Source organism: Rutidosis leptorrhynchoides, chromosome 1 (genome assembly GCF_046630445.1).
Source record: "Rutidosis leptorrhynchoides isolate AG116_Rl617_1_P2 chromosome 1, CSIRO_AGI_Rlap_v1, whole genome shotgun sequence".
In the NCBI taxonomy this organism is placed as follows: Eukaryota; Viridiplantae; Streptophyta; class Magnoliopsida; order Asterales; family Asteraceae; genus Rutidosis; species Rutidosis leptorrhynchoides.
In genome coordinates, this window is record NC_092333.1 from 296,150,727 (window position 1) to 296,171,974 (window position 21,248).

A 21,248-nucleotide genomic window follows, 5' to 3' on the forward strand; every position below is an offset into this window, starting at 1 on the left:
CTACTCATATAGCTTCTATCCGCACCCGAATCAAATAAAACGTAAGCAGATTTATTGTCAATAAGAAACGTACCCGTAACAAGCTCCGGGTCTTCCTGTGCCTCTGCCGTATTAATATTGAAAACTCTTCCATGGCCTTGTCCATTCGTGTTCTCCTGGTTCGGGCAATTTCTAATAATGTGGCCCGGTTTTCCACATTTATAACAAACTACATTGGCATAACTTGCTCCGACACTACTTGCTCCGCCATTACTCGTTCCGACACCATTTGTTCCTTTCGTTCTGTTAACCCCTAGTCCGTAGACCTCATACTTCGCCGTGATATGACGATTTATTTTACACTTGTTGCAAAATTTGGTGCAGAACCCCGAATGATACTTTTCACACCTTTGGCATAGCTGCTTCTGATTGTTGTTGTTGTTGCGGTTATTATTGTTGTCGGGATGATTGTTGTAGTTGTTGTTATTGTTGTTGTTGTTGTTAGGCTGTTTGTTGTAGTTGCGATTGATGTTGCGATTGTTGGGATAGTTGTTGCGATTGTTGGGCCGTTTGTCCCGTTTATATTGATTATAAACGTTCCATATTAATTGATTTCGTTGCGAGGTTTTGACCTCTATATGAGACATTTTTCAAAGACTGCATTCATTTTTAAAACAACCATAACCTTTATTTTATCAATAAAGGTTTCAAAAGCATTACGTAGATTATCAAATAATGATAATCTAAAATATACTATTTACACACGACCATTACATAATGGTTTACTATAGAAATATATTACATCGACATATGTTTCTTGAATGCAGTTTTTACATAATATCATACAAACATGGACTCCAAATCTTGTCCTTATTTTAGTATGCAACAGCGGAAGCTCTTAATATTCACCTGAGAATAAACATGCTTTAAACGTCAACAAAAATATTAGTGAGTTATAGGTTTAACCTATATATATCAAATCGTAATAATAGACTACAAGATTTCATATTTCAATATACATCCCATACATAGAGATAAAAATCATTCATATGGTGAACACCTGGTAACCGACATTAACAAGATGCATATATAAGAATATCCCCATCATTTCGGGACACCCTTCGGATATGATATAAATTTCGAAGTAATAAAGCATCCGGTACTTTGGATGGGGTTTGTTAGGCCCAATAGATCTATCTTTAGGATTCGCGTCAATTAGGGTGTCTGTTCCCTAATTCTTAGATTACCAGACTTAATAAAAAGGGGCATATTCGATTTTGATAATTCAACCATAGAATGTAGTTTCACGTACTTGTGTCTATTTTGTAAATCATTTATAAAACCTGCATGTATTCTCATCCCAAAAATATTAGATTTTAAAAGTGGGACTATAACTCACTTTCACAGATTTTTACTTCGTCGGGAAGTAAGACTTGGCCACTGGTTGATTCACGAACCTATAACAATATATACATATATATCAAAGTATGTTCAAAATATATTTACAATACTTTTAATACATTTTGATGTTTTAAGTTTATTAAGTCAGCTGTCCTCGTTAGTAACCTACAACTAGTTGTCCACAGTTAGATGTACAGAAATAAATCGATAAATATTATCTTGAATCAATCCACGACCCAGTGTATACGTATCTCAGTATTGATCACAACTCAAACTATATATATATATATTTTGGAATCAACCTCAACCCTGTATATCTAACTTCAACATTCACATATAGAGTGTCTATGGTTGTTCCGTAATATATATATATATATATAGATGGGTCGACACGATAGGTCGAAACATTGTATACGTGTCTATGGTATCTCAAGATTACATAATATACAATATAAGTTGATTAGGTTATGGTTGGAATAGATTTATTACTAACTTTCACGTAGGTAAAATGAGTAGTTTTTATCAATCTTGTTTTACTCGTCATTTCTTCGTTTCTAATCCGTTTTGAGTGATTCCAGTGGCCACTATTTCGTATTGAACTTAACTTTATGAATCTAAATAGAAAATGTATAAGTTTATAGTCGGAAATACAAGTTACAAGTCGTTTTTGAAAGAGGTAGTCATTTCCTTCGAAAGAACGACATCTTGATGACCATTTTGAAAAACATACTTTCACTTTGAGTTTAACCATGATTTTTGGATATAGTTTCATGTTCATAAGAAAAATCATTTTTCCAGAAGTATAGCTTTTAAATCAAAGTTCTTCTTAGCTTTTAATTATCCCAACCAAAACAGCCTCCGGTTTTACTACGACGGCGTATATCCAGTTTTATGGTGTTTATCGTGTTTCCGGGTTTTAAATCATTAAGTTAGCATATCATATAGATATAGAACAAGTGTTTAGTTGATTTTAAAAGTCTATTTAGAAGGATTAACTTTATTTGCGAACAAGTTTAGAATTAACTAAACTATGTTATAGTGATTACAAGTTTATAACGTTGAATAAGACAGCTTTTTATGTATGAATCGAATGATGTTATGAACATCATTACTACCTCAAGTTCCTTGGATAAACCTACTGAAAATGCGAAAAATGGATCTAGCTTCAAAAGATCCTTGGATGGCTTGAAAGTTCTTGAAGCAGAATCATGACACGAAAACAATTTCATGTAAGATTTTCACTCGAAATAAGATTGTTATAGTTATAGAAATTGAATTAAAGTTTGAATATGATTATTACCTTGTATTAGAAAGATAACCTACTGTAAGTAACAAAGGTTTCTTGATCTTGGATGATTACTTAGAATGGATTTAGAAAACTTGGAAGTAAACTTGCAATCTTGGAAGTATTCTTGATTTTATGAAACTAGAACTTTTGGAATTTATGAAGAACACTTAGAACTTGAAGATAGAACTTGAGAGAGATCAATTAGATGAAGAAAATTGAAGAATGAAAGTGTTTGTAGGTGTTTTTGGTCGTTGGTGTATGGATTAGATATAAAGGATATGTAATTTTGTTTTCATGTAAATAAGTCATGAATAATTACTCATATTTTTGTAATTTTATGAGATATTTCATGCTAGTTGCCAAATGATGGTTCTCACATGTGTTAGGTGACTCACATGGGCTGCTAAGAGCTGATCATTGGAGTGTATATACCAATAGTACATACATCTAAAAGCTGTGTATTGTACGAGTACGAATACGGGTGCATACGAGTAGATTTGTTGATGAAACTGAACGAGGATGTAATTGTAAGCATTTTTGTTAAGTAGAAGTATTTTGATAAGTGTCTTGAAGTCTTTCAAAAGTGTATGAATACATATTAAAACACTACATGTATATACATTTTAACTGAGTCGTTAAGTCATCGTTAGTCGTTACATGTAAATGTTGTTTTGAAACCTTTAGGTTAACGATCTTGTTAAATGTTGTTAACTCAATGTTTATAATATCAAATGAGATTTTAAATTATTATATTATCATGATATTATGATGTACGAATATCTCTTAATATGATCTATATACATTAAATGTCGTTACAACGATAATCGTTACATATATGTCTCGTTTCAAAATCATTAAGTTAGTAGTCTTATTTTTACATATGTAGTTCATTGTTAATACACTTAATGATATATTTACTTATCATTTAACATAATTAACCAAGTGTATCAATATCTTAATATGATTCATATGTACCTAGTAAGACGTTATAACGATAATCGTTATATATATCGTTTTCGAGTTTCTTAATTTAATAGTCTCATTTTCATGTATATAACTCATTGTTAAAATACCTAATGAGATACATACTTATAATAAAATCATGTTAACTATATATATATATATATAATCATATATATGTCATCGTATAGTTTTTACAAGTTTTAACGTTCGTGAATCACCAGTCAACTTGGGTAGTCATTTGTCTATATGAAACTTATTCCAATTAATCAAGTCTTAATAAGTTTGATTGCTTAACATGTTGGAAACACTTAATCATGTAAATATCAATTTCATTTAATATATATAAACATGGAAAAGTTCGGGTCACTACAATAGGCATGACCAGGGGCGGAGCCATGTTGTGCTTAATGGGGGCCCGTGACCCCACTAAACAGCCCATAAGTACACTAGTTAAGCAGTCCTTACACTTGTCTGATGGTTGGACTTTTATTAGTGACCCCATTAAAACTCCAGCAGCCCAATAGTTGGTGTCCTTAAAGCCCAGTTGTAATCTATTAGCAACCTATATAATGAGTCTGCCTAATAATAATCTGGACTATAATAGAGGAAAAGTAGTAAATGAAGAAGTATAACTAATTTATTTACTTTACGATAAAGGATCTTGACATTTAAAATACCCATTTATTTTATTCTAAGTTAGCTTACAGTGCCAAATCTTAAACTCTCATATATTTTAATTTACGTTTAGGGGTAGGTCTATTTGAAGAATAGTTTAATCAACATTGATGAATTTATTCATAGATGTAAATTTAAAAGTTCACTTAAGGTAATTATTTATAAATTTATAATCACACTTATAATTTTGAAAGGTCACTATGGATTGATGGTTGAAACTAGTTATTAAAGCTTGCTTTCCGGTTGCAACTGCAATGGTTGAGAGCTATTTTTGACAATGAAGCTTGTCTAATCAGATTTGCGTAATCAAATGAATGATGAATTTATGGACGATCGTCTTTTTGGCATAAAAAAAGAAGCACTTGCTAGTGTTACGGGTGAAGCAACTATGGATCATTTACATTGAAAGAACTATCGTCGAGAACATTTATGTTCGAAGATAACTTGTATTTTTAAGTTTATAGTTAATTATAGTTTGTCAATTGAATTTTTCGGTACATTTGTGACCCCAATGACATAGATTTCTGGCTCCGCCCCTGGGCATGACCCATGTTAAGTTTCGCCGTCTGAATAACGCTGTACAACTTTTAAACACCAAGACATTGGAGAAGCAAGTGGTCCGTTGATCGGATCCAGTAAGGCCTTTACAACTTCAGCAACTTTCTGATCATATTCATTTAGATGATGTATAGTATCCAAATTCCAACGACACTGTAGAATTAATTCCCCATGATAAAACTTGTTGGCGTACCGATCTTTCTTTGGTGAACTATGAAAAAAAATTGGCGCATTGTGCAACCAAATATCATTGCAAAATGAAATGAGTCTACCATTCCCAAGCCTCCATCTCTAATTTTGAGGTCCTAAAATTTAATACTGATTGTTCATATATTGTAACGCGACCAAGTGTTTCCATATAGAAAAATCCTACGAAGACCTTCAAGGAGTATTATAACCGTTTTTGGAGCTTTTATATAAAGACATGAACCATTACTATAAATACCCTTCAAAAGATAGACATCCTCTATTTCATCCTGATAACTTTTTTTGAGCTTGTCAATGATCAAATTAAAAGTAGAAATTTGTTTGCTGTTAGAACCAACCGGGTAGAACTTTGAAAAAAACAATAATAAAATATATATATATATATATATATATATATATATATATATATATATATATATATATATATATATATATATATATATATATATATATATATATAGGTTGCCCTTGCAAAGGAAAAACTCCGAAATGATCAAGTTGGAAGTCCTAGGCACAAAATAACAAGTTCTAAGGTTTTCTTTTGGGCTATTACTGCTAAACTTTGTTTTAGTCACCAAATTTTCACCGGAATCGAATCTATGATCTATCCGAAATGCTTAGCCTAGTGTAAAAAGATCATATGTAATGTTTTGGTTTGCTTGATAGAAGTCCTAGCTTCATTGGTTTCTGATGGAGGTACATTCGTTGTAATTGATTTATTGTATTTTGATTTAGTTAAGGATGACACCCACGAACGACACACACATACTTTATACACGTACCTACCCTCAAGATTGTATTTCACCCATCAAGGCCTAACTACCCGCCAACGGCCAAATTTTTTCGCCCATGCCAATTACTTGCAAATACCCACGACTCACCGACAAAATCGTGATTTTAAAAAATATACATATAAAAAAACAAAGTTTAAGTATATGAAACCCAGCATTTTTTTTAAAAACATATGTAAAATGTAGTTTTGTATCATACTACTATAATTTATCAAGAGTCTCTTCACATATCAAAAATAAGCCATTTTTTCGAGATTCTTTTATCAAACGCAGCCTAACAAGCCACTTGAAGAAAAATTTAGAGTATGGAGAAGTCCATGCTCAGTTCAATCTGTAGTAGCAGTAGTAGTCAACACCCCCTTTGTAGTTGTTTCAATGATTGTTTGTATGTGATAATATGTTTTAACATCAACATTATCAATCCATCATTAAAAAACATAACTAACATACTGTCATTATACTTCAATAAAACATTGGTTACAAAAGCTCAAAGTCTGACTTTCTGCAAAATTGTGAGTGATTCACAAATGCAAACCTCCCATTGGTTTAACTTGTTAAAATGTAGCATTGACTTTCAGTGTCTTCCGTGCCCGCCAATGCACAGCTGCAGCAGTTTCGGACGTCCCCATCTGCACACAAAAAACATATCATGTTTTCAGTTTTTTCCTTTCCTGCAAATTGATTATTGTGTGTGATTGTGGAAGCATTCTTAAACTTAAAATTTACCTTGGACTCCAAAGAATGATAATCTTGCCACAAACTCCCATCTTGGTCATATGCTGAAAGAGCAGCTTCGTATAACTTTCGGACTTCTACAAGGTTAACCTTAGCACCAGCAGATGATGCAACAAGGTTCAGTTCCATTTCAATGCAGTTTCTATACAAAGCAAGCCCAGGCCGAGGTAAAGCAAGAAACCTGTACATTGAAAGTAAGTGAATATATGTAATAAAAGGAACTTCAGGTTGCTTTGATGACTAGCCTGTCCCGTTTTGCCCAAATATTTCTAATTAGTCTGTCAACAATAATAGGTCAGGTCAAAGTAAATCCGAGTCTGTCTGAGTCAGTTCTGACTTGGTCAGAGTCAAAGTAAGTCAAAGTTGATCAAAGTCAAAGTTAGGTCAAAATTAGGTCAAAATTTAAAAGTTTTTATACTCAGAATAATAATACATATTGACTTAATGCCTTAATCCGAAAACCTAATTGTTATCTATCTTAAGTAACAGTTAATGGTTCAAGCGCTAAACTGATATTACTAGGAAAAATTGTAGCATGGACTTAATGACAGATATACAATTCAAAATATATAATGAGGGTTGAATGGGTTGGTAGATACCGCTTATACATGTCTCTTGCACTCTGTATTCCATTTCTTTGTAGAGCAAAATTTACTATCGCAGATGACAGAGAGAAACCGTCATCGCTACCACCATCTCTGATCAATGAACTTATAGATATCTCCACTAGCTTCTCAAAATATGATTTCTGATTTGAAAAATACTTCAACCCCTGCACAACAAATAATAAACATGCAGTAAATATTCCAAGTTTCTAGCTTTTAAGATTTGAACTCGTGGAAAATTACAAATAAATACATGTAACTGCCAAGTAAGTGACTAATGACAGTATAAACATATACCATAAGCCACAGGCTTTCAGCTTTATAAACAGAAATTTTTTTAAGAGGAACTTGCAAAAGATCAAACACAAACGACAGCTCAGCTTTGCTTGGAGTCCCGATACGTCTCGTCTCTATTGAGAGGCGTAGGACCCACAAATTAACTGCTTCTGAAAGTTCACCACAAAGCTTTTCTGCCAAATTTCTCCCATCGTCTACCCTACGCAAATCTAACAGAAATGATACGTGTTGGCACGCAAGATCTTCAGTAATGCACCCCTTTCTTTGAGCGTCTTCAAAGACGGTTAAAACATGTGCAACAGGATCTATATAATTGTCTGATGAATCAGAAATAATAGAGCTTTGACTGGTTCCAGTTTGACCAATCGCGTCCATCAAGAATTTGATACATAGATTGAACATAGTTGATGACGGTACAATCTCTAAACCCTCATTATATACCTACACACAGAAAACAATACAGAACTTTAAGCTCCCAAACTGAAATTATCATGGTTGGTCCCTAACGTTTGAATCAAAAATAAGATTAGGACCTAAAGTTTAAATTAATCATGTTTGGTTCCAAGTTTTAAGAATGGTAGACAGTTGGTCCCAGAAGTTCACGACGTTAACTTTATATAAGTAACATCAGTCACGAGAATTGCACACTATGGGCATTTTTGTCTTTTTGTTTGAACATCCTTATATCCTAGTTTATGTTTTAAATATACAACTGCACTTGTGACTTCACCCAAATCATATTCGTTCCCAATTTAAACAAACCCTAAATTCCAATCTGAATCAAATCGGTTCCCAATTGAAACTAGCATATTGGTGCCATCTTTTTTAGCTTCAGTTTGAATCAAATTCGTTCCCAATCAAATTCGTCCCCAATTCAACTTCTAAAATTTCGTTCGTTTGACTTCTGATTGGTGCTATCTTTTCTAATTGCAGGTTTATAGGTTGGTTAGAGCCACCAATGTGTGCTCATTCAATTTACATAATTCTAGGGTTGTTGAATGCGAGTAATGAACTAGAGACTAAATCAAGAAGGTTGCAGAGACTAAATCAAGAAGGTTGTAGTGGAATATAGTTTTAAATCAAGAAGGTTGCTGTTTATGTAATAATAAAGTAAAATAAGTTTGGTTGGTTAGTAATGTTTTCGTTTTGGATCCAAATTGAGATATTGTATTGTCTTGTGCTATCTAGGTTCTTAAAATAGTTCTGTTGTGATCTATATTTTCAAATGCTAAACTGCAGGTTCTGTATGCTGTGATATGTTGTGATATGCTAATGCATTAGCAGTAGTCAACTCTTGTATGCTGTGATAATGCAGTCAAAAGTAGTCAACAATAGTAAAAAAAACAAGAGTTTGCTAATTCGTATGTGTGTTGTGCTAAAAAGACAGTTTGCTAATAGGAAGATTCAACAGAACTATTTAAGAATGCATTAACAGGATTGTGCTAAAAGATAGTTGTGCTAAAAAGGCAGTTTGCTAATAGAAAGATTCAATGTGTTGGTGCAAATTAAGTCAAAATTTGTAAAGCTTGACAGGTATAAATTGTTTTACACTAAAATCAAGTTGACAAAGTATAACTGTTTTGACACTTATAACAAGTTTTTTTTTATCGAAAAATTGATTTATTTATTTCCAAACAAATACACGGGCAGGGAATAACCATAACCCACAACAGCAAACGACAAAACATACAATCAATCCAACCTAGGACTAAAATCAAATCAAGCCATAACAAGTTAACTAATAAGAATGCATTAACAATTTGTCCATTTTAACACTTTTGACTGTTTTGACACTTTCTGTATTTTGACTGTATTGACACTTTCAACAGTTTCATTGTATTGACAATTTCAACATTTTAACTGTAGTGACAAGTAATAACGCATTAAAATTTTTTTCCATTCGACTCTTTTGACTGTATTGACACTCTTAACACATTATAATTGTCAAACTGACTATAAGGTCAACATCAGTCAAACTATGTCAAATTATTGAAATTACACTTTTGGCACTATTGAGTATTGACTCTTTTGACATAGTACACTTATTATCTTTTGACCCAAACGTTTTTGACACTGTCATCAACATACTCCCAAAAACGAACATATTATGCATTAACTTACTTCCAAAAACAATCATTTTTTATATTTTGTGTCAAGCAGTTTTTTATACCTATTTTGAGTCGAACAATTTTATTTAACCTATTTTTGACCTTTATGGCCGCTGGCCACATATGGTAATCTTTGGTCAAATTGCTAAAGTCTGATTGTATTTGAATACTGATCATTTGGTAATCTTGATACACTAGCAAGTTAATGGAGCAAATATGAATACTTGTCATTTGACTGCATTTTCTAGTGTCTTGCTAATGTTTGACTGATACACTAGCAAATGTGGTCATTTGAACATTGTATCAGCCAAATGTGGTCAACTGATACACTAGTAAGTTAATGAAGCATGACCCTACAAAAACTGTTTGACTCAGGTGCAATCAAGATAGCTAAAAAAATTGTTTGACTCAAAAGAGGTATAAATTTTTTTATTTGACTCAGGTGCACTCGAGATAGGAAAAAAAAATACTGTGACTCAAAATAGGTAAAAGAATCTGTTTGACTCAAAATATAGTCAAAATAGTCAAATTTTGCATTCATAATAGGTCATCATAAGTCAATTATAGTCAAAATATTATCTTTTGACACAATTTATGCACACTTTTGACACTTTTTCTCGGCTCTAGTTATTGAGTCGACAACAAGCGTCGATTTATTGGCGACTTGACTGACTCTTAGTGCCTAAATTAAATTTCAGGCAGGATTTAAAACACATGGAAATTTGATTTTACCATTTTCATTTTCATGGTGTCTCAATTTTATTTTTAATTTGATTTTATTTTTAAAAAAAATTTCCTACTTATTGACCGGAGGTCCATTCGAAAGCAATCTCTCTATCCGTTGAATAGAGAGATGGATGACTTTCTCTAAAATCTACTTTTTTAGTGTTTTCACTCTGGGTGGAGCAATGACTTGTCTTTATTCTCGGATAGGGGAAGGATTGTCTACAACTCACCTCCCCCATACACCACCCCCATACACCACTTATGTGGTATTAGGTTTTGTTGTTGTTGTTGTTTTGACACTTTTGACTCTTTTGACATAGTACCACATTAACAGCCCAAACTGTTTTGACACTTTTAACAAAGTTTATACAAACTGTTTTGACACTTTCAACAAAGTCAACTATGCAGTTCAAATACAGTAAAGTTTTATATGCAGTTCAAACGACTTCAAATATGCAGACTCGCTGCAATTTTTAGCAAAAAATTCTGATAAAAAAAAATAGTTTAATTTCAGACAAAAGTCAAAATCAAAATCATTTAAAACAGTCACTAATAGTAAACAAAAAAGTCATAACAACTTAAATTCTGCAGATTCATTGCGTTTTTTTAGCATCAAGCCAACATAACATTGAAAAATACATTCATCAATCCATTGCATTTTTAGCATCAGTTTTAGCATCAATTCAAACATAACCTTCAAATAGGTAGATTCACCACCAATTAAACATAACATTCATCAATTTAAAATGATCTCTTCTCCTTCAGTTCTTATGCTGTATGATGATGCCATTAATGAATTGTTCAAAATTATTGCAGATTGTATATTTGTTAATGAAGGCAATGTAACAGTGATACGTAGCAGAGGAATACTAAAACCCGATTGTGATCAATTTTGGGTGGGTAATTGTAGGGTACGTGTGGTTACAAGAGGTAATACCCAGCATAATCCCATAATACAACGTAGGGTAATGTGTAGGGTAACTGCAGGTACTGTATTGTAGGCGAAATGACCATAATGACCATAATACCCAGCATGTCTTATGCACGTGAAGGACTTAACTGGGCACCACTAACGAGCTGTTAACTTAGGGACCAATCGTGTACAATGTTTATAACTTGGGACCAACCATGATCAAATTTAAAGTTTAGGTCCCATCTTGATTTTCGATACAAACGTTGGGGACCAACCATGAATTTTTTTCTCCCAAACTTAACATTGGCAAAACACAAAAGATATACAGGAAAAAGAGTTAAAGACTAACATACCTGAATCGCATTGTATAAACAACTTATCTCAAATTCTTTGTTAACAATTTTTGCATTATTACGTCCTGCTGCCACGTGTCGTGCAAGCCAGTCCCAGTATCCTGGTTCTTTACAAAATTCCTTCTTCATATCAGCAAGTATCTCATTTTGCATACTTTCAGAATTTGCCAAATTAGTTGCCTCTAATATTTCCAAAAACTGCGTTCTTAAGCCAAAACTAGATGGAATAGCTTCCACTGCACATTTGTAAATAGTTTGAAGAATGTTCAATCCTTGTTCCCGAAAGACATCAATTTTCTGCTTTAATTCCTCATTTTGTACATCTAGCTCTTTATAAACTTCATCTCCTTCATCAATAGACATAAATAATTCTTTATTTTCCTCTCGCCATTCTTTATCTTCAGGATCCCGATCACGAACCAACATTCCCACATCCTCTCCAAGTGCAGCCCTACGAGCACTTAACTTATTAAGGTATGTGAGTTCCATTCGAAGATATTCAACCCAAAGAGCTTCAGAATTTGGGCAAGATCTTAAACCACTTTGCATAAGCGCACGAGCAGCTGCAGCGTTTAAGTTATGATCAAACTCCCACATAGCAGCATATATCCAAACATCAGGTACTTTTGGATGAAATCTAATCACCTGAGCCAAAACCTGAAATACATAAAAAAAAAAAAATAATAATAATTGAAAGATTCACATTATAGCTATAGCTAAAACTATAATAACCAAACAATCTGAACTCAAAAACAAAAGTAATCTAACAAATTCTAAATATAAAACTTCTCTATAAGCATACTTTCAGCTTGTTTGAAGCACTGCATATAATCCAACGGCATGGTGCAAGAAAACTACATGTGTCTAACTTATCACGTATGAGTATTGTATTCAACATAATTCGAAACCTTCTTATGTGTGTAAAAAACTTTCATTTCTCACTATTATATGCATCATGTACCATTGCATATAACTAACTAATCAGGGATTTTTCAACTTTTGCAACCCTTGTTACTTAATCGAAAGCCTTATCGTCCTAACACAACGCTAAGGCTGCATTCTCAAGATTTTTTTTATAGAAGAAAGGAAAGGAGATCAAAGGATAAGTTACTAATTAACCATTCTTGAGTTTTTTTTTTTTAATGAAAGAAAGGAAATGGGAAGAAAAGGTTAGGAATGATAGCATATATGATTTTTGCTGTAATTACAATCAGCCCATTTTTGGGGTGATTGTAAAGGAAAAGGCATCTTCTTGTATCTGAAAGTACATATCCATAATTTTATTTTATACTTTATTATTTACTCCGTATTACTCTTCTTATTTATACATCAAATAGTACTCTCCTTCTTCAAAATTTACAGGTCACGGTACAACCTGTTTTGTTTTTCATTCTTCTATCACTCTTAATGATCAACACATACTCCGTATATACTATATCACTATATCAGTTGATTCAAACGAAAATGAATAAAATTAATAACAGATTATTAAATCTTAAATATCAGATCACTTTAGTATACAATCGAATATATTTGTATTATGTTTTAGTTCAATTTAAAACACTTTTTAATTCCTTGTTTTTTTAAAGCAAGAGATACAATTATACGGAGTATGAATTTTCGAAATTACAATGTTGTGAACTTGCTGTAAGAAGCAGAGGACACTATACAGCAGCAACAATTATATATACCAACGATTAATTCTAATTCTTTGTTAGTTAATTGTTTTATTTTCCTTTCTTTCGATTCCCTTCTAACTCGAGAATATGTGTCAAATAATTTAGACTACATTCTTTTTCTTCCTTTTATCCTCTTTTCTTTTCCATTCCATCCTTCTCCACCCAAAAAAATCTCGTGAATACAGCGTAAATCAAAAGTTTAACAGTTTTAAAAGGTTAGCTAAATCGAATAGTACACAATAAGTTAGATACATTAATGCCCTGATCCTAATTATTATCAATCAACAGTAAAAAAATAAAAAAATAAAAAAATAAAAAAATGCTATACACAAATATAATGAAACGGATAATCATGTTAAATTACGGAGTAGATATTTTCTGAATATATACCTTTTTCATATGTCCATTTCTCTTTTGCTTACAAAACTCGAGATACTGAAACCACAACTCAATATCACCTTTAAACCTGGTAGTAGCTAATCGATAAATATCAACAATTCTCGAAAGACCTGCGAAATCAGAAACTGACTGTTTCATCTTTACAACGCGTTTTCCGTCTTCACTTTTTTTATTATTATTGAGTTCACGCACCAACGATTTCTTACGAAGAATACGAAGCGCATCGAGAGATTTCTCATAATCGATGTAAGCTAAGTAATCTTCTTTTAACGGACTAGGACGTTTGAGTCTGTACTCAAATTTCCGGCGTTGTTTCACAATTTCGGCGATTTCACGACGGGAGAATAAGCCACGGCGTTCAAGGTCGTCGAGCTCATTTACCATACGCTCTAGTTTGTATTGTACTACGTCCGCCATGATTAGGTTGTCGGAATTAGATTATCGACAGCAGCGGTGAGTGGTTGCGAGAGTTAGGTTATCAACGGCGGCGGTGTTACATGAACGACAGCAGCGGTGAGTGTTTAGTTTGTTTTTCTTGTGTAGCCTCGCTTAATTTCTTGCCTGTTTAATTAGTAAACCCTAAAGTTTTGGGGATTCCTAATTTGGCCACAAAATAATTCGGATTTACATGAACGAACACTTTTATTCATCTTTATATCAACCTGGGCTTTTAGGGCCCATTTATGCAATGGCTATATGGTTGTTCTGTTTTGTATGCTTTTTATTTGGAATCGAACAAAACGCCCATTTTTCGAATGCATCGCAACGATTCGCCTTTAAAAGACAAAATCGTTAAAATGCCCTCGTAAGTTGTAAGGTAATGGTGTATCATATCGTATACACGCATAAAAGGCGTAATGGTTGCATAAAAGTAGCATCAGGAAGGCTGGAAACAACAGTTTTGTAGAGTTATCCGTCCAGCGTTCTCCGCTGTACAGGCTGCTCCGTCATGCGTAAACCCTGAAGGCCGCCTAGCGCGTAAGCCCTGGCCGGAAAACGCCACCTTCAGCGTAAATTTCGGATCACAAGTAACAGAACGTATCATCATCTGACACGTGTTCCCGAGCAATCTGGTGGATCTGACACTATAAATAGACCCCTTGGGTCGTCATTTGACATAGTTCAGACATTCTGACAACTTTAAGAGCTGAGACTTCACTTCTCTCTCTCTCTACTTTATCTCACTAGAAGTCATCCGGCTAGCACTTTTGCGCTCTACGGACGACAGATTGATTAAGCCACCCCACAAGTTTCTACACTTGTGAACCGGGTCTGCAGGGATTATTTCCCAAGGGTAAACATCAATCGGCAACACTCCGCCCTCCTAAAGCCATACTACTTCTAGTATTGAGTTGACACACTAAGCATTACCCCAAAAGGAAATAGGTGTTAACAATGGCGCCATCCACTAATGCAAAGAACACACGAAACGGAAAAGGAACAAAAACAACTGAAGCTCCATTTGTACTTGAAGCAGTCAATAATCCATCAACTGACGACATGATAACTGTTGAAGATGTACCTGTTCCGCCACTAGATGGTACGATTGAAGAAACAGTTGCTGAAACTGCAGAAAGACTTAAGCATTTGGCAACTAATTCTGAGAAAAGGCCAGTAATCGAAGAAACGACAACCAAAAGTGCAGAAAGACTTCCAAATTTTGTTACTAATCCAGAGCGACGACCATTGATGCAACCACGGCGGTGTCCATCGTTTATACCTTTTCGGCGGATGGCGGATGGCAAAGACAAGCAAATCATGAAAAGGCAATCTATATCAAAATACAAGTTATTCAGGCTACTTGACAAGCTGGGCAGTCTTATTGATGATTCTGTGGATGATAATGACCTGAGCTATGATAATAATGACTCTGATGATGAAATTAACAAAGATGAGTTCATGTCAGAGAAGCAGGCAGTGTTGCTTTTAAATGACATCCTTAAGCAGACAGCTCCGGCAAAATATAAGCAACGCTTAGCGCAACCCGCCGTCCGTGCTGTGGCTGTAGATAATTTCTTCGCCCTCATTACTGGAGAGCAAGCTACAAAGCCACCAGCTATGGCAGAATCCACTCAGTGTTTCATTGATCGAATTGCCAACTATTCGTTGCCCAGGAATCTTGGCATACCGGCAATTGGAGTTTATGATGGTACAACAGATCCTGAGGATTTCCTCACCATGCTTGAAGGCGCTATGAGGTTGCAGCATTGGGATGACGAGGTAGCTTGTCATATGTTTCCAATGGTGCTGCAGAAAATGGCAAGGGAATGGTTTGCTAGCTTGCCGCCAAGAAGCATCACCAGTTATTTGGACCTCCGTGCTAAGTTTGTTATGCAGTATCAAAACCTTCGAAGCTGTACTTTGACACATCTTGATGCACATGAGATCACAATGCATCACAATGAATCCTTGAGTAATTTCATGAAGCGATACACACTTGAAGCACAGAAGATACCTGATTGTTCAGAATCTCAGCTAGTATCTGGTTTTATTTTTTGTCTGGATCAGCGACTGTTTAGTGCACTTGTTCATGCGTTAAGGTATGACTTGCCAAAAACTCTACATCAGGCGTTGGAAGTTGCACAGAAGCATGTTCGAGCCGGTGAGCGGGGGATGAATAAGTTTGACGGCAGCAGCAGTAGCAAACCGCACAACGGAGGGCGGTACTTTGACAGAAATCAGAGGAGGAATGACAATTCCAATGGCGGATGGAGAGGCAACAATCATCCCAATGATTTTCATCACAATAGAAGGCCAATAGAGAGGCATCCGTTGATAATGGCGCTGACTAAAACTCCAAAAGAGATTCTTTTCACCGAACCAATTCGGACCACTTTCAATCCGCCGGCACCTATGGAGAAAAGAGAAGGTCCAAAAAGTGAACTATGGTGTGACTTTCATGAAGCATGGGGTCATGATACAGATAATTGCAAATCCCTGATGAGAGAGATCATCGCAAAGATCAAAGCAGGAGAGTTAAACCACTTGTTGCCAGGCAAACAATACAGGAGGAATGATCCTCGAAGGAAATTTGGATGGCAAAAGAATGATGGTGGAAGAGGTCGTCGAGGAGATAACAGAAGAAGGGAAGAGCATGGCGGAGGAGATAACAGAAACCAGTACGGAAACCGGATCACGGAGCGTGAGTCAACTCCAGACGTTGTAATCAAAATGGTGTGGTTGAATGGAAGTCACTATAAGGACGGTGAGCAGTCGGATAACAATGTTGATAGTTGGAGATATGCTCCAATTATTTTTCAACCAATTCAAAATTGGGCTTTGTCCGTTCAGCCAGTGGTCATTTCAGCAGAAATTGCAAGCAAGTTCATCAGCCATATTTACACAGATACAGGTAGTGAGGCTGACATCATTTATTGGCATTGTTTCAAGGCTTTTCCAAGGCATGTGCAGGTAAGAGCTAGGCGGACGAGTTTGAAGGTTTCAGGGCTAACAGGAGCGCCAGTGAATGCAATGGGAAGAGTTCATTTGGAGGTCGTTTTGGGAACATTTCCACTATTGAGAATCGAAACAATCGATTTCACTATTCTGGATGGCAACTCTCAATTTAATGTCCTTTTTGGACTGGCAGCGTTAGCTAAGTTTGGAGCGATAACATCAACGACTCATGCAGAGATTAGATTCCCAACTCCGAATGGAGTAGCCGCCATACATGTAACTGTATGTGGCACCAACAAGGGAACGTTCCACATTTGCAAGCTCACCAGAAGGCAATATGAATCCGAGGAGGCGTAATCGGTTGTTCAGTACGGATGAGGTTCAGGAGTTCTTTATAGCATGATCATGTGTTCAGGCCGGACAGCGCTAGGCGCTTGGCGTTTTAAGAAGCAAGTTCCAGCATTTTCTCAAGAACAAAATTTATCATTTCAATAAGAGCAGTTTGTTAGCATTTCTGAAGAACAGAATTTATCAATTTACTGTAGACCATTGTGGTCATCCTTACAGTGCATATGTTTTCAATTGCATACACTAAACGTTCATGACGTACTAATTAGGCTTGATCCACCTAAATTCGTCATCAATTGTTTATGTATTGCACAGTACTGATCAATAAAATTTTATATTTTTTCTTATGCAAAGTGCTGCCTGTGACAAATGTAAAACATTACATTTATATCCTGCCCTCAGAAGGAGAGTATTTTTATACCTCCGATGGCGGAAGCTTTTGTGCCGGCCAGCAAAGGCACAAGGGATCGGCTCGAAAACGTTAAAGGTTTACTAGAACGCACCGAGGCAAAATACAAAACTCAGATACTTGTCATGACAAACATTATAAAAACTTACTTCACAGAACGAAAGAAGTTTATATTTTATATGAAGGCCAAAAATATTACACAATTCTTCCTCATATATTTTATGACGGAAGGCGTATGACGGATAGGTCACTAACCCATAGCTAATCTTCACACAATATTTCAAAAGTTCTTCCTCATATATTTTATGACGGAAGGCATATGACGGAAAGCGTATAACAAATTACAAATGTCCTACAGCATGTTTAAAGACATAATGTTTGCAAAGTGAATTTTTTAAATGTTGCTCATTCAGCTGAAGATAACAGTGCAAAACATCCAAAAACGAATTACCTTAAATACTTGTCTAAGTGCTTCGCTTAGTTATACAGTGTACAGTTGTACATAACAAATTTATTATATGCTTCAGTGCATCACAGATTTGTTCTAAGCAGGAAACAACAAAATAATTGGAACAAGTATGTAAGGAGATACAATCATTAAAGCAATACATATTTATGGTATTCAAGTTATCAATGTTTATTACAAACAGTTGTTCATCAAATAGTTGCAAGTTTATGAAAATTGAACATTAAGTACATCCTGAGCAGATGACTCCTCTCTGCTACATACTTCACTATAAACATCTATCTTCAGATTAATCAATCTATCTCTAGCTTCATCAACCTTCTCCAGGGTTCCAGGAGGCATCAGATTCGTAATAGCAGCAGGGAGAGACTTGTTTGGAGCAAGGCGTCTGGTCAATTTATCTGTCACATCAGCAATAGCATGGGTGCGTATAGCGTCAACGTAATCATTGTAGGGATTCCCCACAAGACTGGATCCAAGCACCTTCGCTATCAAACCCGGTATACCCTTCTTAAGCTCAGCAAAATTACCCTCACCTTCCTCCGCCCTCCGGAGAAGCTCAGCAGATTTTTCCCTCTCTGCACTCAGCTGCTTCTCCAGCTCGCTTACTTTCACCTGCTCCTCCTCAAGTATTTTCTTCTCAGCATCCTTTTCCCCTTGCAGAGCAACAGCGGCATCTTGAGCACTTTTTAGCTCAACTTCTCTAGCCTTTATTGTTTTCTGAGCATCACTCAAGGCACGCTCAGCATCAGCAGCTCTCTTACGAGCATTTGCACCTTCAGCTATATCTTTAAGTGCTATAGCAAGAATAGACTCCTGATGCTTCTGCAGTTGCAAAACGGATTCTAGATGGTTAGTCAACAGTACATGAGCTGCAACAGTTGACTCCCTAAGTTGGTCAGAGCGGAGAGCGGTGAAATGTGGTTTTAGCTCAGGGATAGCATAACCCTGCAGAAGAAAAATTTTATGGTTAATTTCAAGCACCTCACATAAATAAATTGCAAGCATATACATGAAGGAAGTTTTATCATTCATACCTGAAGGAGAGCTGAAAATTCTGTATCCTTAGTAGCAGGGTTCTCAATGATCGCCTGCAATATCCTTACATGAGCTGGAAGGGATGGCTCTTGTACATTGGATGAGGTGATCGGAGGGATAGTAGAGCTAGGATGTGGAGAATGATAGGAGGCGTCGTCCTCCGTCCTTGAATCATGGAATTCGGATTCATTAAAAGGAGTAAAGTTTAGGTCAGGAGTTTTCAGACCCTTATCACCTTCACCTTCAAGGTTCTCCTCCGCCCTGCGCTCACCGCTTTCAGTAGCCTTTCCTTGGCTGTCATCAAATTCTGCTAAAATCACTAACAGAAACAAATTAGCATTATGAACAAGTATAACAGTTATGAGCAGAGACATGTGCATTATCAAGAAAGAGCAGAATGGACATACTTCTTCTGCGTTTCTGCTTTTGGCCCCCTCTGTACTTTTCACCCTCTTAGAGCCTATGCTCTTCTTCCTTGTCTTTTGGGTTGGAGGGGGTGGGGTTTGTTTCACCCGTGATATCAACCGAGCCTGATGTCTGCTGCTCGGCGGTGGTGGTGTCATCCGCTGTCCGTTCAGTATCTGTCTGTTCAGATCCAGACTCAGTATCAAAACTACTAAAAACAATTTCTTCACCCTTTTCTGTAGCAGCAGCATCAGCAGCAGCCTTAGCTTCAGCTGCAGCTCTCTCTGCCTCTAGCTCTTCAGCAGTTTTGTCACGAGCAGTGACCTCCACTTTGTAGTGACCCGAACTTTTCCATGTTTATATATATTAATTGAGATTGATATTTACATGATTAAATGTTTCCAACATGTTAAGCAATCAAACTTGTTAAGACTTGATTAATTGAAATATGTTTCATATAGACAATTGACCACCCAAGTTGACCGGTGATTCACGAACGTTAAAACTTGTAAAAACTATACGATGACATATATATGGTTATATATATAGTTAACATGTTTTTATTATAAGTATGTATCTCATTAGGTATTTTAACAATGAGTTATATACATAAAAATGAGACTATTAATTTAAGAAACTCGAAAACGATATATATAACGATTATCGTTATAACAACGTCTTACTAGGTACATATGAATCATATTAAGATATTGATACACTTGGTTAATTATGTTAAATGATAAGTAAATATATTATTAAGTGTATTAACAATGAAATACATATGTAAAAATAAGACTACTAACTTAATGATTTCGAAACGAGACATATATGTAACGATTATCGTTGTAACGACATTTAACTGTATATACATCATACTGAGATATATTATATATCATAATATCATGATAATATAACAATTTAATATCTCATTTGTTATAATAAACAATGGGTTAACAACATTCAACAAGATCGTTAACCTAAAGGTTTCAAAACAACATTTACATGTAACGACTAACGATGACTTAACGACTCAGTTAAAATGTATATACATGTAGTGTTTTAATATGTATTCATACACTTTTGAAAGACTTCAAGACACTTATCAAAATACTTCTACTTAACAAAAATGCTTACAATTACATCCTCGTTCAGTTTCATCAACAATTCTACTCGTATGCACCCGTATTCGTACTCGTACAATACACAGCTTTTAGATGTATGTACTATTGGTATATACACTCCAATGATCAGCTCTTAGCAGCCCATGTGAGTCACCTAACACATGTGGGAACCATCATTTGGCAACTAGCATGAAATATCTCATAAAATTACAAAAATATGAGTAATCATTCATGACTTATTTACATGAAAACAAAATTACATATCCTTTATATCTAATCCATACACCAACGACCAAAAATACCTACAAACACTTTCATTCTTCAATTTTCTTCATCTAATTGATCTCTCTCAAGTTCTATCTTCAAGTTCTAAGTGTTCTTCATAAAT

At 35.2% G+C, this 21,248-nt stretch overlaps 1 protein-coding gene across 1 annotated transcript; it reads right to left on the reverse strand.

Moving 5' to 3' along the window:
- Positions 1 to 6,181: 6,181 nt before the first annotated feature.
- Positions 6,182 to 14,200, reverse strand: LOC139870084 (uncharacterized). Its single transcript, XM_071857939.1, has 6 exons — positions 13,669 to 14,200; positions 11,600 to 12,256; positions 7,500 to 7,940; positions 7,197 to 7,369; positions 6,589 to 6,778; positions 6,182 to 6,491 (listed from the first exon to the last, which is right to left on the reverse strand). Exons 1-6 carry the CDS (start codon positions 14,092 to 14,094, stop codon positions 6,417 to 6,419), a joined length of 1,962 nt encoding a protein of 653 aa, XP_071714040.1. The 5' UTR covers positions 14,095 to 14,200; the 3' UTR covers positions 6,182 to 6,416.
- Positions 14,201 to 21,248: the final 7,048 nt, after the last annotated feature.